This window comes from Pan paniscus, chromosome 10 (assembly GCF_029289425.2).
Source record: "Pan paniscus chromosome 10, NHGRI_mPanPan1-v2.0_pri, whole genome shotgun sequence".
NCBI lineage: Eukaryota > Metazoa > Chordata > Mammalia > Primates > Hominidae > Pan > Pan paniscus.
Window position 1 is genome coordinate 117,909,521 of NC_073259.2, and position 16,331 is coordinate 117,925,851.

At 49.4% G+C, this 16,331-nt stretch overlaps 1 protein-coding gene across 3 annotated transcripts in view; it reads right to left on the reverse strand.

Moving 5' to 3' along the window:
• Positions 1 to 16,331, reverse strand: part of GLTP (glycolipid transfer protein) — a 46,693-nt gene that overhangs the window by 8,801 nt on the left and 21,561 nt on the right. The window contains exons 2-5 of one of the 3 annotated variants that reach the window (XR_008620493.2): positions 16,040 to 16,098; positions 14,883 to 15,016; positions 12,978 to 13,128; positions 707 to 857 (exon numbers count right to left, since the gene is read on the reverse strand). Coding sequence is in view for 2 of the 3 variants with exons in the window: in XM_003832500.5 (XP_003832548.1) it covers positions 9,923 to 10,105; positions 12,978 to 13,128; positions 14,883 to 15,016; positions 16,040 to 16,098 (527 nt within the window). In the remaining variant the exon portion in view is untranslated. Of the gene's footprint in view, positions 1 to 689; positions 858 to 8,318; positions 10,106 to 12,977; positions 13,129 to 14,882; positions 15,017 to 16,039; positions 16,099 to 16,331 lie in introns of those variants that run through there. The other 2 variants (XM_055096109.2, XM_003832500.5) reach the window with 2 other exon arrangements.

Sequence of the window (16,331 nt, forward strand, 5' to 3'; positions counted from 1 at the left end):
CAAGGGAGAAACTCCGTCTCAAAAAAAAAAAAGGTATCCATTGTAGATTGTCAGAGCTGGGCAGGAACTTTGAACTATCTAATCCCAATTTTGTTTTATTTTTATTTATTTATTTTTAAATTTATATATATATATTTTTTTTTCAATAGCTTTTGGGGAACAAGTGGTTTTTGGTTACATGGATGAATTGTATAGCAGCGAAGTCTGAGATTTTAGTGTTCCTGTTACCAGAGTAGTGTACATTGTTTTTACTTATTTTTTTATTGACAGGAAATATTTTACATATTTATGAGGTACAAGTGAGTGTTACGTGTACAGAATGTGTTATGATCAGGTCAGGGTATTTGGGGTATCCATCACTCGTATTTATCATTTCTGTGAGTAGGTAACATTTCAAGTCCTCCCTGCTAGCTACTTTGAAATATACAAGCCGGGTGCGGTGGCTCCCACTTATAACCCCAGCACTTTGGGGGGCTGGGGTGGGCAGACCACTTGAGGTCAGGAGTTCGAGACCAGCCTGGCCAACCTGATGAAACCTCCGTCTCTACAAAAAAATACAAAAATTAGGTCCAGGCATAGTGGCTTACGCCTGTAATCCCAGCACTTTGGGAGGCCGAGGCGGATGGATCACTTGAGGTCAGGAGTTCGAGACCAGCCTGGCTAACATGGGGAAACTCCATCTCTACTAAAAATACAAAAACATTACCTGGGCTTGGTGGCGCATGCCTGTAGTCCCAGCTACTCAGGAGGCTGAGGCAGGAGAATCACTGGAACTCAGGAGGCAGAGGTTGTAGTAAGCCAAGATCGTGCCACTGCACTCCAGCCTGGGAGACAGAGCGAGACTCCATCTCCAACAACTACAATGACAACAACAAAAATTAGCTGGACGTGGTGATGCGTGCCTGTAATCCCAGCTACTTGGGAGGCTGAGGCAGGAGGATGGCTTGAGCCTGGGAGGTGAAGGTTGCAGTGAGCTAAGATTGGGCCACTGCACTCCAACCTGCATGATGGAGACAGACATTGTTTCAAAAAAATAAAAAAGAGAAAGAAATATACAATACATTTTTGCTAACTATAGTAGTCACTCTACTCTGCTATGGAATATTGGGGCTTATTTCTCTACCTAACTATATGTTTGTACCCATCAACCAACCTCTTTATCCCGCCCTCCCTCTATCACACCCTTCCCAGCCTCTGGTATCTATCATTCAAGTCTCAAAAAAAACTTTTGTTTTTTTTAGATGGAGTCTAGCTCTGTCCCCCAGGCTGGAGTTCAGTGGCGTGATCTCAGCTCACTGAAATCTCTACCTCTTGGGTTCACGTAATTCTCCTGCCTCAGCCTCCCAAGTAGCTGGGATTGCAGGTGTGCACCACCACACCCAGCTAATTTTTATATTTTTAGTAGAGACAGGGTTTCACCATGTTAGCCAGGCTGGTCTCGAACTCTGACCTCAAGTGATCCGCCCACCTCGGCCTTTCAAACTGCTGGGATTACACACGTGAGCCACCATGCCTGGGTTATCATTCTATTCTCTATCTCCACGAGATCTTTTTTTTTAAACTCCCACAAATGAGTGAGAACACGCAATATTTGTCTTTCTGTGCCTGCCTTATTTCACTTAACAAAATGACCTCCACTGCCAGCCATGTTGGCTACTAATGACATGATTTCATTCTTTCGTTAAGGCCAAATAGTATTCCATTGTCTGTATATACCACATTTTCTTTCTCCACTGTCCATCAGTGGGCATTTAGGTTGCTAATCCCAATTTTAAAGATGAAACTGAGACCCAGAGGACAGAAGAGGCTTGCCCAGAGTCATACAGTGGATCAGGGCAGAGTGAGAGTTGAGAATGCACAACATTTTCTGGTGTTCCTTGTTGATGTGTTGAGAAGGGCCCTACTGTATCTTCAAGTACAAGGAGTAGGCCAGGAGTGGTAGCTCATGCCTGTAATCCCAACACTTCGGGAGACTGAGGTGGGCAGATCACGTGAAGTCAGGAGTTCAAGACCAGCCTGGCCAACATGGTAAAACCCTGTCTCTGCTAAAAAAAAAAAAAATACAAAAATTAGCTGGGCCTGGCGGCATATGCCTGTAGTCCTGGCTATTCTGGAGGCTGAGACAGGAGAATCACTTGAACCCAGGAGGCAGAGGGTGCAGTGAGCCGAGATCATGCCACTGCACTCCAGCCTGGGGGAGAGAGCAAGACTCCATCTCAAAACAAACAAGAACAGGGAGTAGGTGAAAATGATCCGGTTTAACTAACTGTATTAAGAACCAGTTGTCCTTTCAGGAGCCTTTGGCAGGCTGTAGCATCATAATTAATAAAAATATTAACACAATCCATTTATTGAATATCTTCTATGTGTCAGGTATTTTACACGCCTTATTTCATGTAATACTGCAAGGTAGAGATGTTTCTGTCCCATTTCACAGATGCAGAAACTGAGGCTCAGAGAGGGGAACTGACTTGTCCTGGGCACACAACTTCAAAGTTTCAGAACCTGGACGTGAACCCAAGAATTGTTAGGTGGTGGTGGTGCTGGTGGCAGTAGTAGCAGTGAAAATAACAGGACACACCTAATGACCCTCCACACTGAGGCAGGTGTGAACTCAGGGCCCCAAGACACCTGCTGGAGGAGTTGCAAACTTTCCCAACAGTGTGCAAGTGAGGCTTCTCACTTAGCCCTTAGGAAACAGCCCAAGCACGGTAGGAGGACAAGTTCTCCTGCCCCTCCTGCCCTCCCTCCGTTCCACCCACTTTGGAAGCGGGCAGGAGCCTGGTGGGGTGTGGGGAGGCGCAGGGCCTGGCGGGTCCTCCCAGCTCTGCCTCTGCGGCACAATGGGGACAGCGCCACCTACCGGGCCCGTGGGAGCTGCAGGGGCTCAAGCGCAGGCGCTCAATGCGCAGGCGCAGGGCTGTGGGGCCGGCGTGAACCCGGGAACCCATCCACCAACCAGCAAAACTGAAGGGTCGTGTCCCCATATAACCTCCTGCAAACGACGGTAATTGGGTCAACATTGAACGATTACGCAGATAAGCGCCTGCCCGGGCAGCTTCATTGACTCGGTGAGCTAGAAACTGTTGGTATTCCCATTGTATGGATGAGGAAACTGAGGCTCAGAGGGGTGAAGTGAGCTGTCCAAGTCTACTTCCCTAATAGACAGCCGACCCAGGACTCCAGTATTCGATCTCATCAGCCTATGCCCCACATCACGTAAATATATCTTTGCAGTTTTATTGAACACCTGAACACCTACTAAGGCAGCTTACTATGCTCCAAACATTGTTCTAATTACCTTACAAATGGTAACATTTAATTGAAGCCTCACAACAAGACCTGTGTGTTACGGATAAGGAAACTGAAACTCTGAAAGGTGAAGTTGTAACCGAGTCCAAACTCCTTCTGCTCCCTGCATGATAGCCACTCAGTCGAGAGGCCAGGAGTTGGAGCAAGGAAAGCGACTTTATTTTGGAGAGCCAGCAAACCTAAATGGCCTAAATGTTCTAAAGAGCCCTCTTAGAATTATATGGTCTTGGGCCCGGTGTGGTGGCTCATGCCTGTAATCCCAGCACTTTGGGAGGCCGAGGCGGGTGGATCACAAGGTCAAGAGATGGAGACCATCCTGGCCAACGTGGTGAAACCCCGTCTCTACTAAAAATACAAAAATTAGCTGGGTGTGGTGGTGCACGCCTGTAGTACCAGCTACTCAGGAGGCTGAGGCAGGAGAATCGCTTGAACCTGGGAGGCAGAGGTTGCAGCGAGCTGAGATAGCGCAACTGCACTCTGGCCTGGGCAACAGAGTGAGACTCCGTCTCAAAAAAATATATGTATATATGGGCTTGGCTTTGTCTTATATTTTAGGTAAGGGAGGAAAGAAAGAGGCAGACATCTGGGTGCCAGCAAGGGTCAGGGGGAAGTTTGTGAAACTTCTTTGTCCTTGGGTAATGGTCTCTCATGTGACAATAGCCAAATCTCCTTGTTCCTATAAATCGTTAACAAATTATAGTTGTCTACATACTTCCTCTTTAATCCCAAAGTTAGTTTTGAAAACTATGTGATTGCTATTTCTGCATTTTATCTCAGTTGCTCTAAAATTATCCTAGCCTTCATACAGGAATGGGTAAAGGCCTTTAAACAAAAATGGACCAGTCTGGACAACATAGTCAACACAAAAAAATTTTTTTAAAGATTAGCTGGGGCCGGATGCTGTGGCTCACGCCTGTAATCCTAACACTTTGGGAGGCCGAGGCAGGTGGATCACCTGAGGTCAGGAGTTCGAGACCAGCCTGGCCAACATGGTGAAACCCTGTCTTTACTAAAAATACAAAAGGTAGCTGGGTGTGGTGGCGGGCACCTGTAATCCCAGCTACCTGTAATCCCAACTCGGGAGGTTGAGGTAGTAGAATTGCTTGAACCCAGGAGGTGGAGGCTGCAGTGAGCCGAGATCACACCACTGCACTCTAGCCTGGGCAACAGAGCAAGACTCCTTTTCAAAAAAAAAAAAAATTAGCCAGGCTTGGTGGTGCATGCCTGTAGTACCAGCTGCTCAGGAGGCTGAGGCAGAAGGATCCCTTGAGCCCAGGAGTTTGAAGCTGCAGTGAGCTATGATTGCACCACTGCGTTCCAGCCTAGGTGACAAAGCAAGACCCTGTCTTTAAAAAGACAAAAGTTCTTCTGCTGTTTAATTGTTACAAAGTGAATTTCAGTTCCTTGTCTATAATAGTGATGTATTACAATGAGTTTGACATGTTGCATTGTAATGGGCTCAGTGAGTTTTAACTGAATGAATCAACAAGTCAATGTCAACCCTCGTCAAACATTTGAGCTAATTTGGGTTTCTGTACGGTTAACCTGGGTCAGATAAGGCAGCACCCCATCAGTGGGAACGCTCTGGCAGGAGGTGTGCTGAAAATAGGCTCACTGTCAGCTGGCACACAAGTGAACACGGCTGAGGGGAGATTTGGAGTCGGACATGAAACTTCTGTGGCCCCGTATCTGGCTGGGTTACCCTGGGCAAGTCTCTTTGCCACACCCTTGGGGTTCAATTTCCTTCTCTGATAAACGGGGCTACTGAGGTCCACGTCTCAGGTGGTTGTGAAATGATTTGTGTAGAACACTTTTGCAGGGCCCGTTATATAGTGAACAATGTGTGTTGTTTCCTCCCTGCCCCAGATGGAACTCAGTCACACTTTGACAAGGATGAAACGGGAAGGGCATAGATGCCTTTCTGGCTTTTGTCTCTGGGGTAGAAAACCCAAAATGTTCCCAGGGTCCCCGCAGGTACTAGGAACGGGGGCTGGGCTGGGAAAATCCCTGCCTTCCACAAAAAAATTGCCCTCCGGTCTCACCGTATTATGTTAGAGGCATAAAGAAAAGATCTTTTTGAGACGGAGTCTTGCTCTGTCACCCAGGCTAGAGTGCAGTGGCGCTATCTCGGCTGACTGCCAGCTCCGCCTCCCGGGTTAATGCCATTCTCCTGCCTCAGCCTCCTAACTAGCTGGGACTACAGGCGCCCGCCACCACGTCTGGCCAATTTTTTATATTTTTAGTAGAGACGGGGTTTCACCGTGTTAGCCAGGATGGTCTCGATCTCCTGACCTTGTGATCCGCCCGCCTTGGCCTCCCAAAGTGCTGGGATTACAGGCGTGAGCCACCACGCCCGGCCAAGAAAACATCATTTTAAGGCCGAACACAGCGGCTCATGCCTGTCATCCTTGCACTTTGGGAGGCCGAGGCGGACGGATCACTTGAGGTCAGGAGTTTGAGACCAGCCTGGCTAACATGGTGAAACCCCATCTCTACTGAAAATACAAAAATATTAGCTGGGGTGGTGGTGCACACCTGTAATCCCAGCTACTCTCCTGCTGAGGTAAGAGAATCACTGGAACTCGAGAGGCAGAGGTTGCAGTGAGCCAAGATTGTGCCACTGCACTCCAGCCTGGGAGACAGAGCGAGATTCCGTCTCCAAAAACAACAACAATTTTTTTTTTTTTATTTAAAAAATTAGCCGGACATGGTGGCAGCGGCCTGTAATCCCAGCTACTCAGGAAGCTGAGGCAGGAGAATTGCTTGAACACAGGAGGTGGAGGCTGCAGTGAGCCGAGACTGCGCCAATGTACTCCAGCCTGGGTGACAGAGCTAGACTCTGTCTCAAAAAAAAAAATCACTTTAAAAAGGAGAGACAGAATTCTGTATTTCTAAGAAATCCAAAGGAAAAAAACCCTAAAAAGCATTTAGAGCTTAGAATGAACAGTAACATCCCTAATCTGAGGACTATTAAAAAATATAATAAAATTGGCCGGGCACGGTGGCTCACACCTGTAATCCCAGCACTTTGGGAGGCCAAGGTGGGCGGATCACAAAGTTAGGAGTTCAAGACCAGCCTGGCCAACATGGTGAAACCCCGTCTGTACTAAAAAATATGAAAATTAGCTGGGCATGGTGGCAGGCGCCTGTAATCCCAGCTACTCGGGAGGCTGAGGCAAAGAATTGCTTGAACCCCGGAGGTGGAGGTTGCAGTGAGCCGAGATTGCGCCACTGCACTCTAGCCTGGGCAACAGAGCGAGACTCCTTCAAAAAAAAAAAAAAGAAAGAAAGAAAGGAAGGAAGGAAGGCAGGAAGAGAAAGAGAAAATATAATAAAATCACAGACAGGAAAAAACTTATTTCAGGCTTCCATCTCTTGACCACGTTAGAGGGAGCTTTCCAAACTGGGTATCTGCATATACCTGGGTATATGCAATTGCACACAAGAGTCTTGAAGGTGTCCATAATTTTCAGGGTCAAGTTCAAATCTCTTAATGGTGCAATGTGACACACACATACACAGCCTGCTCTGGGTCAAGCCACCAGGTCTTTGCCTGTGCCTTGAAGTGTCCCCTGACCCTCCTCTTCTACTAGGCTTCCCTACCCCCGAACTTCCACAGAGGCTTGATGCATGCCCCAGTTCCCTAAGATACATCCCAGGACGCTGCCTCTCCTCTGAGGCTCCAGGTTCCCTCTGGGAACTGACCACTCTATTTCATCATTATTGATTTACCGGTCCATCTTGCCCACTAGATTATAAGCTCGATAGGAGCAGGAACAAAATAAAATAAATATTTCCCTCTACATTTAACCCTAGAATAAGAAAAAACAACAGCCCATGAAAAAGTGCAAACTGGTCCGGGGTGGGGAGGCAACAGGGATGGGTGGAGACTAAGGCAAAGTGGAGAATTGATTCCCCTTTCCCTTGCCCTGCCCAGCCAAGGGGGCAGTCATCTCTCAGCTCCCACCAGGCAGCCTGGTTTTTCAAAAGAAGCTAGAAACCCAAGGTTCTTTTCTTAATTATACATTACATAGGTATACACGTGCCATGGTAGTTTGCTGCACCTATCAACCTGTCATCTAGGTTTTAAGCCCTGTATGCATTAGGTATTTGTCCTAATGCTCTCCTTCCCGTTACCCACCACCCCTGACAGGCCCCAGTGTGTGTTGTTCCCCTTCCTGTGTCCATGTGTTCTCGTTGTTCAACTCCCACTTATGAGTGACAACATGCAGTGTTTGGTTTTCTGTTCCTGTGTTAGTTTGCTGAGAATGATGGCTTCCAGCTTTATCCATGTCCCTGCAAAGGACATGAACTCATTCTTTTTTATGGCTACAGAAACCCAAGATTTTTTTTTTTTTTTTTTTTTTTTTTTTTTTTTGAGATGGAGTCTCGCTCTTATCAGCCAGGCTGGAGTGCAATGGTGCGATCTTGGCTCACTGCAAGCTCTGCCTCCTGGTTCCAAGCAATTCTCCTGCCTCAGCCTCTGAAGTAGCTGGGATTACAGGCACCCACCACCACACCTGGCTAATTTTTGTATTTTTAGTAGAGATGGGGTTTTACCATGTTGGCCAGGCTGGTCTCGAACTCCTGACATCAAGTGATCCACCCACCTCGGCCTCCCAAAATGCTGGGATTACAGAAATGAGCCACTGCACCCTGCCGAAACCCAAGATTCTTATGTGAAATTCCCGTTTCTCCATGCAGCAACCAGTTCTGTTTTTTAAGACCATGGAGGCCAGGCCTGGTGCAGTGGCTCATGCCTGTAATCCCAACCCTTTGGGAGGCTGAGGCAAGAGGATTGCTTGAGGCCAGAAGATTGAGACCAGCCTGGGCAACACAGCAAGACCCCAATCTCTACAAAAACATTTAAAAATAATAAATAAATAAAATTTTAAAACCATGGAGGCCAGAAAATACATTCTTGGTAGGATTTGTAAGGGTCCCCAGTTGTAATTTCTGGTGCAGGAAAGAAAAAAAAAATCAAGAACCAATACAGTGCACAGATGTGATTCCAAAATAGAGATTTATTTATTAAGGATTATTTAGTTTCTTCATAAAAATCTCCAATTGTTCCTCATTGGGTTTTTTCTTTTAAAACACACATCAACTCTTTTGGGGTTGCTTTGTTTGCCCCAGCACTTTAAAAAATACAGCTCTTTTTAGCGCCAGGAAGAACAGTTAAGGTTAAGGCAGTGAGGCGTTTTCTTGGATCTTAGCAGCTGAAGGGTTCATCTCTCCCCGTCAAGAGAATACACACGGTAGGTAGTTTCTTAGGTTGGAAAATCTGTCCCTGAAGGAAATAATTCTGCAGAAGAATGCAAACGGAGTCATCTATGGTCAATTGTTTGTGCCCTGTAGCTTTGAAAGAAACGCCTCTTGGTCATCAAGGGCTTGCTGGTTGGTTTCAGCTGTAAAACAACAACAACAACAACAAAAAACAACCAGAAAAAAGAAAACAAACAAAAAAATCTGTCTAGCGAGACAGAAAGAGCAGGGTTTATAATAGTGCTGTGAGGCTGGGCTGTGCAAACCACATGAGAATACACACCAGTTTGCTTTTTAAAAAATCCCACATAGGGGCCCTGCATAATTTTAAATCAAACTCTTTATAGTCCTTAAAATAACAATACAGCGAGAGCCTCATAAGGTCACGTGCTTTTTTTTTTTTTTTTTTTTTTTTTGAGACAGAGTTTCGCTTTTGTTGCCCAGGCTGGAATGCAGTGGCGCGATCTCGGCTACTGTAACCTCCACCTCCCAGGTTCTAGCAATTCTCCTGCCTCAGCCTCCCAAGAAGATGGGATTACAGGCGTGCGCTACCATGCCTGGCTAATTCTATATTTTTAGTAGAGATAGGGTTTCACCATGTTGGTCAGGCTGATCTCAAACCCTGACCTCAAGTGATCCACCCACCTCTTTTTTTTTTTGAGACAGAGTTTCGCTCTTGTTGCCCAGGCTGGAGTGCAATGGTGCGATCTCAGCTCACTGCAACCTCCACCTCCCGGGTTCAAGCGATTCTCCTGCCTCAGCCTCCTGAGTAGCTGGAACTACAGGCGTGCGCCACCATGCCCAGCTAATTTTTTATATTTTTAGTAGCGATGGGGTTTCATCATGTTGGCCAGGCTGGTCTCAAACTCCCGACCTCAGGCGATCCACCTGCCTCAGCCTCCCAAAGTGCTGGGATTACAGGCGTGAGCCACGGCGCCCAGCCATCATGTGCTTATTTTTAAAGCGAGGTGGATGACACCATTCCCCCAGAGCTGTGTTCCTCGTTGGCAACAAAACAAAACCAAAAAACTCTAGGACTTGACTCATTAGAAGTGTTAATCGATTTTTACCACGCTGAAATGAAGGTATAAAGTCAGTCTGTGCTGTCGTGAAATTCCAAGGAGATTTGGAAGTAAGATCATTATTTACTGGTCCTTTAGAATAGACCAAAAAAAAAAAAAAGACTTAAAAAACGAGGGCTGTCCCCTGCAGACTCTGGCAGGACCCTGGGCTGCTCTGGGGGACGCAGGCCAGGGGCAGCTCACCGACTTGATTCACAGTGATTCTGGTTTGCCTGTTTCCCCATGTGGCCACGAGTCGGGGACGTGTCCAGCAGTGGGCATGCCTACACCTTGTAGTTAAGCTCAGCGTTCATCTGGGTGTACATCTCGTAGATGACATCGATGGTCGCCGTGTAGTTGACTAGGAAGAGGCGGATCTTCTCCAGGCACTCCTCCTCCGTCACATTCTGCCCCTTGGAGAGCGCTTTCAGGAAGTCAGACTTATAGGGTGCTGCGTACAGTGCTGCCTTGAGACAGGCAAGAAGGGAGGTAGGCACAGCGTTAGCGGGGGCTGAGGAGCCAGGCCAGCAGGCCAGGGTTCTGGGAGGGGTCTTCCCTGGGTCTGTGCTGGACAGGGGGTTGTGCTATTTGAGGTGTTGGAAGGGAAAGGAAAAGGGAGGTGTATTTTGAGCGACAGCAGGAAGGACATCAGCTTTCCGGACAGACGAGCCTAGATGCAAATGCCAGTCTGGGCCATCAACTAGCTGTGAGCCTTGAGCAAGTCAGTTAGCCTCTCTGAGCTTCAGTTTCCTCATCTGCAAAATGGGGATAATGGCTGCCACCTAATCGGGTTGCTTTTATAAGGATTAGGGGGCTTGTACAAAGTGCTCAGCACAGCACCAGGCATACAGTAGGCACTCAGCACAACACCAGGCACACAGTAGGTGTTCAGCATGGGTGAATCTCTTCCCTCTGGGTTCCCTGCTCCAGAAAAGGTGAACTGCTCCTTCAGAAAACCCACTTTCTGAGTTGGGGAGACGACTGCTAAATATGCTGTGGTCTCTCTTTTGTCCTTAGGGGGGCGATACTTCCCTAAATTTCAGAGCTGCTCCCATACTTGAAAAGTACAGAGAATTCAAAATTCACAGAATTTCAGAGCCAGAAGAAAAAAGGTACAACTAGATAAAAAGCTTAGGCTAGCCAAGCACGGTGGCTCATGCCTGTAATCCCAGCACTTTGGGAGGCCGAGGTGGGCAGATCACAAGATCAGGAGTTCGAGACCAGCCTGGCCAATATGATAAAACTCCATCTCTACTAAAAATACAAAAATTAGCCAGGTGTGGTGGCTGGCATCTGTAGTCCCACTACTCGGGAGGCTGAGGCAGGAGAATTGCTTGAACCCGGGAGGCAGAGGTTGCAGTGAGCTGAGATCACGCCACTGCACTGCAGCCTGGGTGACAGAGCGAGACTCCGTTTCCAAAAAAAAAAAAAGTTTAGGCCATGAGTTTGATAGGATGAGGAAAGTATAAATATTATTTAAAAAAATTTTTTAGACGTAATCTCACTCTGTCCTCCAGGCTGGAGTCAGTGGCGTGATCTTGGTTCACTGCAACCTCCGCTTACTGGGTTCAAGTGATTCTCCTGCCTCAACCTCCCGAGTAGCTGGGACTACAGGTGCCCGCCACCATGCCCAGCTAATTTTTTGTATTTTTAGTAGAGATGGTGTTTTACTATATTGGCCAGGCTGATCTCCAACCTGACCTCAGGTGATCCACCTGCCTTGGCCTCCCAAAGTGCTGGGATTACAGGCATGAGCCACCGCGCCTGGCCAAATATTATTCTTTCATAATAAAAGCAGTAATAGCTAGGGTGGTGGCTCACGCCTGTAATCCCAGCACTTTGGGAGGCCGAGGTGGGAGGATTGCTTTGAGCTCAGGAGTTCGAGACCAGCCTGGGCAACATGGTGAAATCTCGTCTCTACAAAAAATACAAAAATTAGCTAGGTGTTGGTGGCTCGCACCTGTAGTCCCAGCTACTCAAGACACTGAGGCTGGAGAATCGCTTGAGCCTGGGAAGTGGAGGTTGTGGTAAGCTAAGACTGTGCCACTGCACTCCAGCCTGGGCGACAGCGACAGAGTGAGACCCTGTCTCAAAAAAAAAAAAAAAAAAGTAATAGCTTTGATGTACTGAGTGTAAACCATGTGAACCATGTGTCAAGCACTTTATAGTGATTAATTCATTTAATTGTCACAATGACTCTTTGAGTAGTGCCTATTTTATACCCATTTGAAAGATGATATTGAGGCTCAAGGAGGTAGGATCACAGCCCCCCATTTCTGGGTTGTGTGACCTTGTCTGAGCGTCACTGTCCTCATCTGGGAAATGGAAGTGAGAACAGTGCCCACCTTATGGTGCATCTGTGAAGATTACAATTCATGGGCAGCTGCCCTGGGCCAGGTACACAGGACACACTATTACTACTGACGTGGTGGTTTGAGGATTTGTAGGGGCAATGCACCGTGGAGCTCTCGAGGGGCCCATGGGAATGGGCCCTGTCTACAGCTCCCGGGGTGGATGGCCCAGGGGCTGCCACGCATCTCACCCTATGACCAGCTCTTCCTCTCTGGAACCATACTGGCTTCTGCCTCAGCCTGCTTGCAGACTGTACCCCACAGGAACACTGTACAGGGCCCGTCAGCCCCTCGTTCTCATGGCCGCCAGGGTGGGCAGGCAGAGGGAGCTGCAGCAGAAAGGGTGGCCAGAACAGGCCGGGCAGGAACACGTGGGTGAGATGAGGGCAGCAAGCAGCAGGTGAAGGGCATGGCGCAGGGCAGCCGGAGGGCCTTCGCACGTCTCCTGAGCAGGGCTGTCCGCCTGGTGATCAACTGTAGGGCCCTCACCTAACCAGGCAGGTGCTGAAGCCTCACCTCCAGGAGCCCTGGCCGATGTCACCCCAACACAAGCCACCAAGAACCCAGAGGGCCGGTGTCCTTTCAGCAGATGCTCCCAGGGGAATGGGAGCTGAATTTGAGGGGTTGAATTTGAGGGGTAAATTTGAGGGGCCATCACGCTGGGCCACTTTTGACCTGGGGTCCTCCAGGGCTTTCCCTGTGGTTTCTCGTCGCCCCACCATCAGGCCTTGCAGGCCAAGGCCCCTAAAGAGAAACACCGTGGAGTAGCTACAGTGACACCCGCTGCAGCTGTGAATGGGGCTGGCCAAGGGCACGGGAGGGGGACCTCTCAGTACACTAGCCTCACCCAAATAGATGAGGGAGCCCTTCCTGAGCCCGAGGGGGTAAACACAGCCTCACAGGCCAGGAGGCCTCGGCCAAGCAGGGGGAGAGTGGGGAGCAGAATCTGCAAGCTGGTGGTCCTTTGGGGCTCATGGGGGTGGCTCACCTGGAAGATCTTCTGCACGATCCAGCCGTGGTACTTCTTGAGGGCCATCTCGTAGGCCTTGGTGGCGTTGACACGGATGAGGTTGGGGTGGTTCTCGTCCCGCTCCCCGTCGCAGATGCTCTGGAGGAAGACCTGGATGAAGCGGAGGCCTCTGTGGCCCAGGGAGGAGAAGGTTCGTTAGGACCCTGCACAGCCCTGTCGTGAAAGACCCTGATGGACTCTGAATTTGCCACCTACTGTGAGCCAGGAACATGCACACCCCAGAGGGAGTGGTTATTCCCTAATCATCTTTCCCTTCTGCTTACAAGTAACGTGACCACTTGGCTCCATTGACTATCTCCCGAGCACCTTCTCTCCTCCAGGCCTGGTGCTGGCCCATGACAACAGTCACACTGGCTGTAAGATCCACGAGGGGTGGGTCTGGGCCTGCCTTGTCCATTTCTGTGTCCACATGACCCCCACAGGCTGAAACATGGTAGGCAACCATCAGGCTTGAGGAATGAAGCCACAGTGCTGGCCCTCGAAGGGTTCGTGGACCACAGACTATGGATACACCGGGCACACTGACGAGACTGGCCCCGCGTGTACCAGGCTTCCCGCCTCCACTCCCCAGCCCTCAGCATCTTTCTAAGTCTGCTACGGTGCTCCTCTGCTTGAGACCTCCCTGAGCATCCTCCAATGGCCACTCGAGCTTTTCCTCAAGGGGAAGGGTGATGTTTTGAGAGCCAGGAGAAGCGGATGGGGTACAACAAGGAGTCCACATCGAAAATCTCACCAGGGCCAGCCCCTTAGCACACATCATCTCATCTCTTGCTTCCCTGGGGCCTGTGAGGCTGAGCTTGGCACAATCAGCCCATTTCACAGAGGAAAGCACTGAGGTTCCCCTAGAAAGGCTCAGTCACAGGCCAGGATGTGAACCCTGCCTGCCTCACTGACCCCCAGCAGGCTCTTTCCTTTGCTGCCCCTCACTGTCCCACTGGGGTCCCCAGATGAGCTGCTCTGCTCCCTCCCTGCAGTGGGGTGGGGATCAAGTCAGGGTGGGGTGCTCTAAGGGGCAGGAGCACTGGGTTTAAGGGCTGAAGAGTCTGTAGCTGGTAGAGAACAGCATGAGTTCAAACTAGCCCATAGGATGTATTTGTGCAAATTAGAACTCCTCACGGCCGGGCATGGTGCCTCACACCTGCCTCACACGGATCACTTGAGGCCAGGAGTTTGAGACCAGCCTGGCTAACATGGCGGGCTTATCTCTACTAAAAATACAAAAATTAGCCAGGCATGGTGGTGCACACCTGTAATCCCAGCTATTCAGGAGGCTGAGGCAGGAGAATTGCTTGAACTTAGGAGGGGGAGGCTGCAGTGAGCCGAGATTGTGCCACTGCACTCCAGCCTGGGTAACAGAATGGGATTCTAAAAATAAAAAATAAAAGAATTCCTTCTCCTCAAGATGGTGTACTTCTACCAAGAAACTGTCATAACATACAAATCCACTTTGTACGCGTGACCAGCCCTAAACAGGACACCTTTGTGCAGTATGCAACCTGCATAACTGTGCTGGATGACATGGGCACGTGATTTGGCCTCCAGAAGCGCCAGCTGCCTCGTCTGTGAGATGCGAATAGCTACCACACTTAACTCACAGAATATGAAACCCAATCAGGTGTATAAAGAGCTTAGCACAACTCCCAGATCAGGGTGTGCTCATATACGATGGGACTGGAACCAGGAAGCATCACTGTCAGGCAACCCCTGGCCATTGGGAGGCCTTTTCCCAGCCATTAACTAGCATCACACTGGAAGGGCTCGGAAGTGACCTTCCCAGCCTGAGCTGACATTGCGGAACAGTGACAGGTTTGCTTTCCCTCCTCTGCAGCACAGAGCCCAGGCCCTGCCACCAGAGCCCATCACCTTTTCAGCCACATCAGCGCCAGTGTGGCCCCTACTTTGGGCCACTCTGCTCCATACATTTCTTTCTCCACCTCCAGGATGTTCTGCAGGGTCCGGAACTTGGCTGGGTTGGTGTCGTACACAGCTTTGATTTTCTGAAATGGAGCACACAGGATTTCCCCTTGGGTAAGCTGCCCCCATAGACATCTGGCCCGCACGCTGGGTGAAAAGCACCCTACCGGCATCTCCTGCTCCTTCCTGCCCTCCAGGAACAGCAGGGATAAGACTTGTAACAATAACTATGACTGTTCACATGAGCCAGGATTTGCAAAATGCTTTACAGGCACTACCTTATATGATCCTGGTGGCAAACCTGATGTTGCTGTCATTATCCCATTTTACAGGCAGAGACACTGAGGCTCACAGAGGAGCACGGACTTGCCCAAGGTCACACAGTTGGTACAGAGTTCATGTTCTCCAGCCACTACTGACACTGCCTCAGACACCAAGTATCTGAAGTTTTGCTTTGGTGGACAAGTGGAAATAGGTTCCGAGGATTCCAAGAAGTCCAGGAACGAAGGCCTCTGAGATGGAGCCAGGTAGGCCTGGGTCTGAATCCCAGCTTTGCCACGTACTTGCTTGTGACCTTAAGTGAGTCCTTCAACCCCTCTGAGTCTCAGCTTCCTCATCTGTAAAAAGGGGATAACACAGGACCAGCCTCAAAGGGCTGCTGGGATGAAGAAATGAGATCATGCAGTGTGTCCCAAGCCCTTGGCTGGGCCCTACGTGGATTCTCACAGGCAGTCTATGGCTGGGGAGGCGGCATCAGGAACTACCAGGATTGGAGAAGGGGAAGGCCAGACCAGTGCTGACTGTAGACTTTGGAGCTTACTTACTTGGTGGGGATAGATGAAAGAACCAGCAGGTTCCTTCTCAGGGTCAACCCTTTAATTAGACTTTGGTTCCAGTCAGGCTAGACTGGTGACCAGACGGCAAGACTGTGGAGGAGGGCAGAGAACATTGAGCCCTGATTGGACAAGCTTGAGGCCCATCTTCCATGTCTCCATTCCCTTCCTTGGGGTGGGAAGCTTGCAGCTGGGACCATGATGCTGGTAACCCAGGTGGGCTTAGATTCCTAACGCAAGTCTTGGGCTGTGGCTGCCCGGCCAGGTACATACCGTGATGTTGCCGCTTATGTCTGCCTTGATGGGAGTAAACACTGGGGACCCAAGGCAATCTGGGGACAAAATGAGAAGACAGATTGAGATTCGCAGCAAGAGTGATTTTTCAGGGCCACCGCAGGCCATGGGGACATGGTAGGGTGGATTACATGGTGTGTCCCGGGGAGAGCTGAGTTGTCCTGGATGTTACTAAGGCAGCATGGGCTTGGGTGCAGCCCCCAGCTCTGTTCTCTCAGCTTCCTGTTTCCTATCTGGCAAATGAGGCTACAGCACCAACCACAGAGGCATG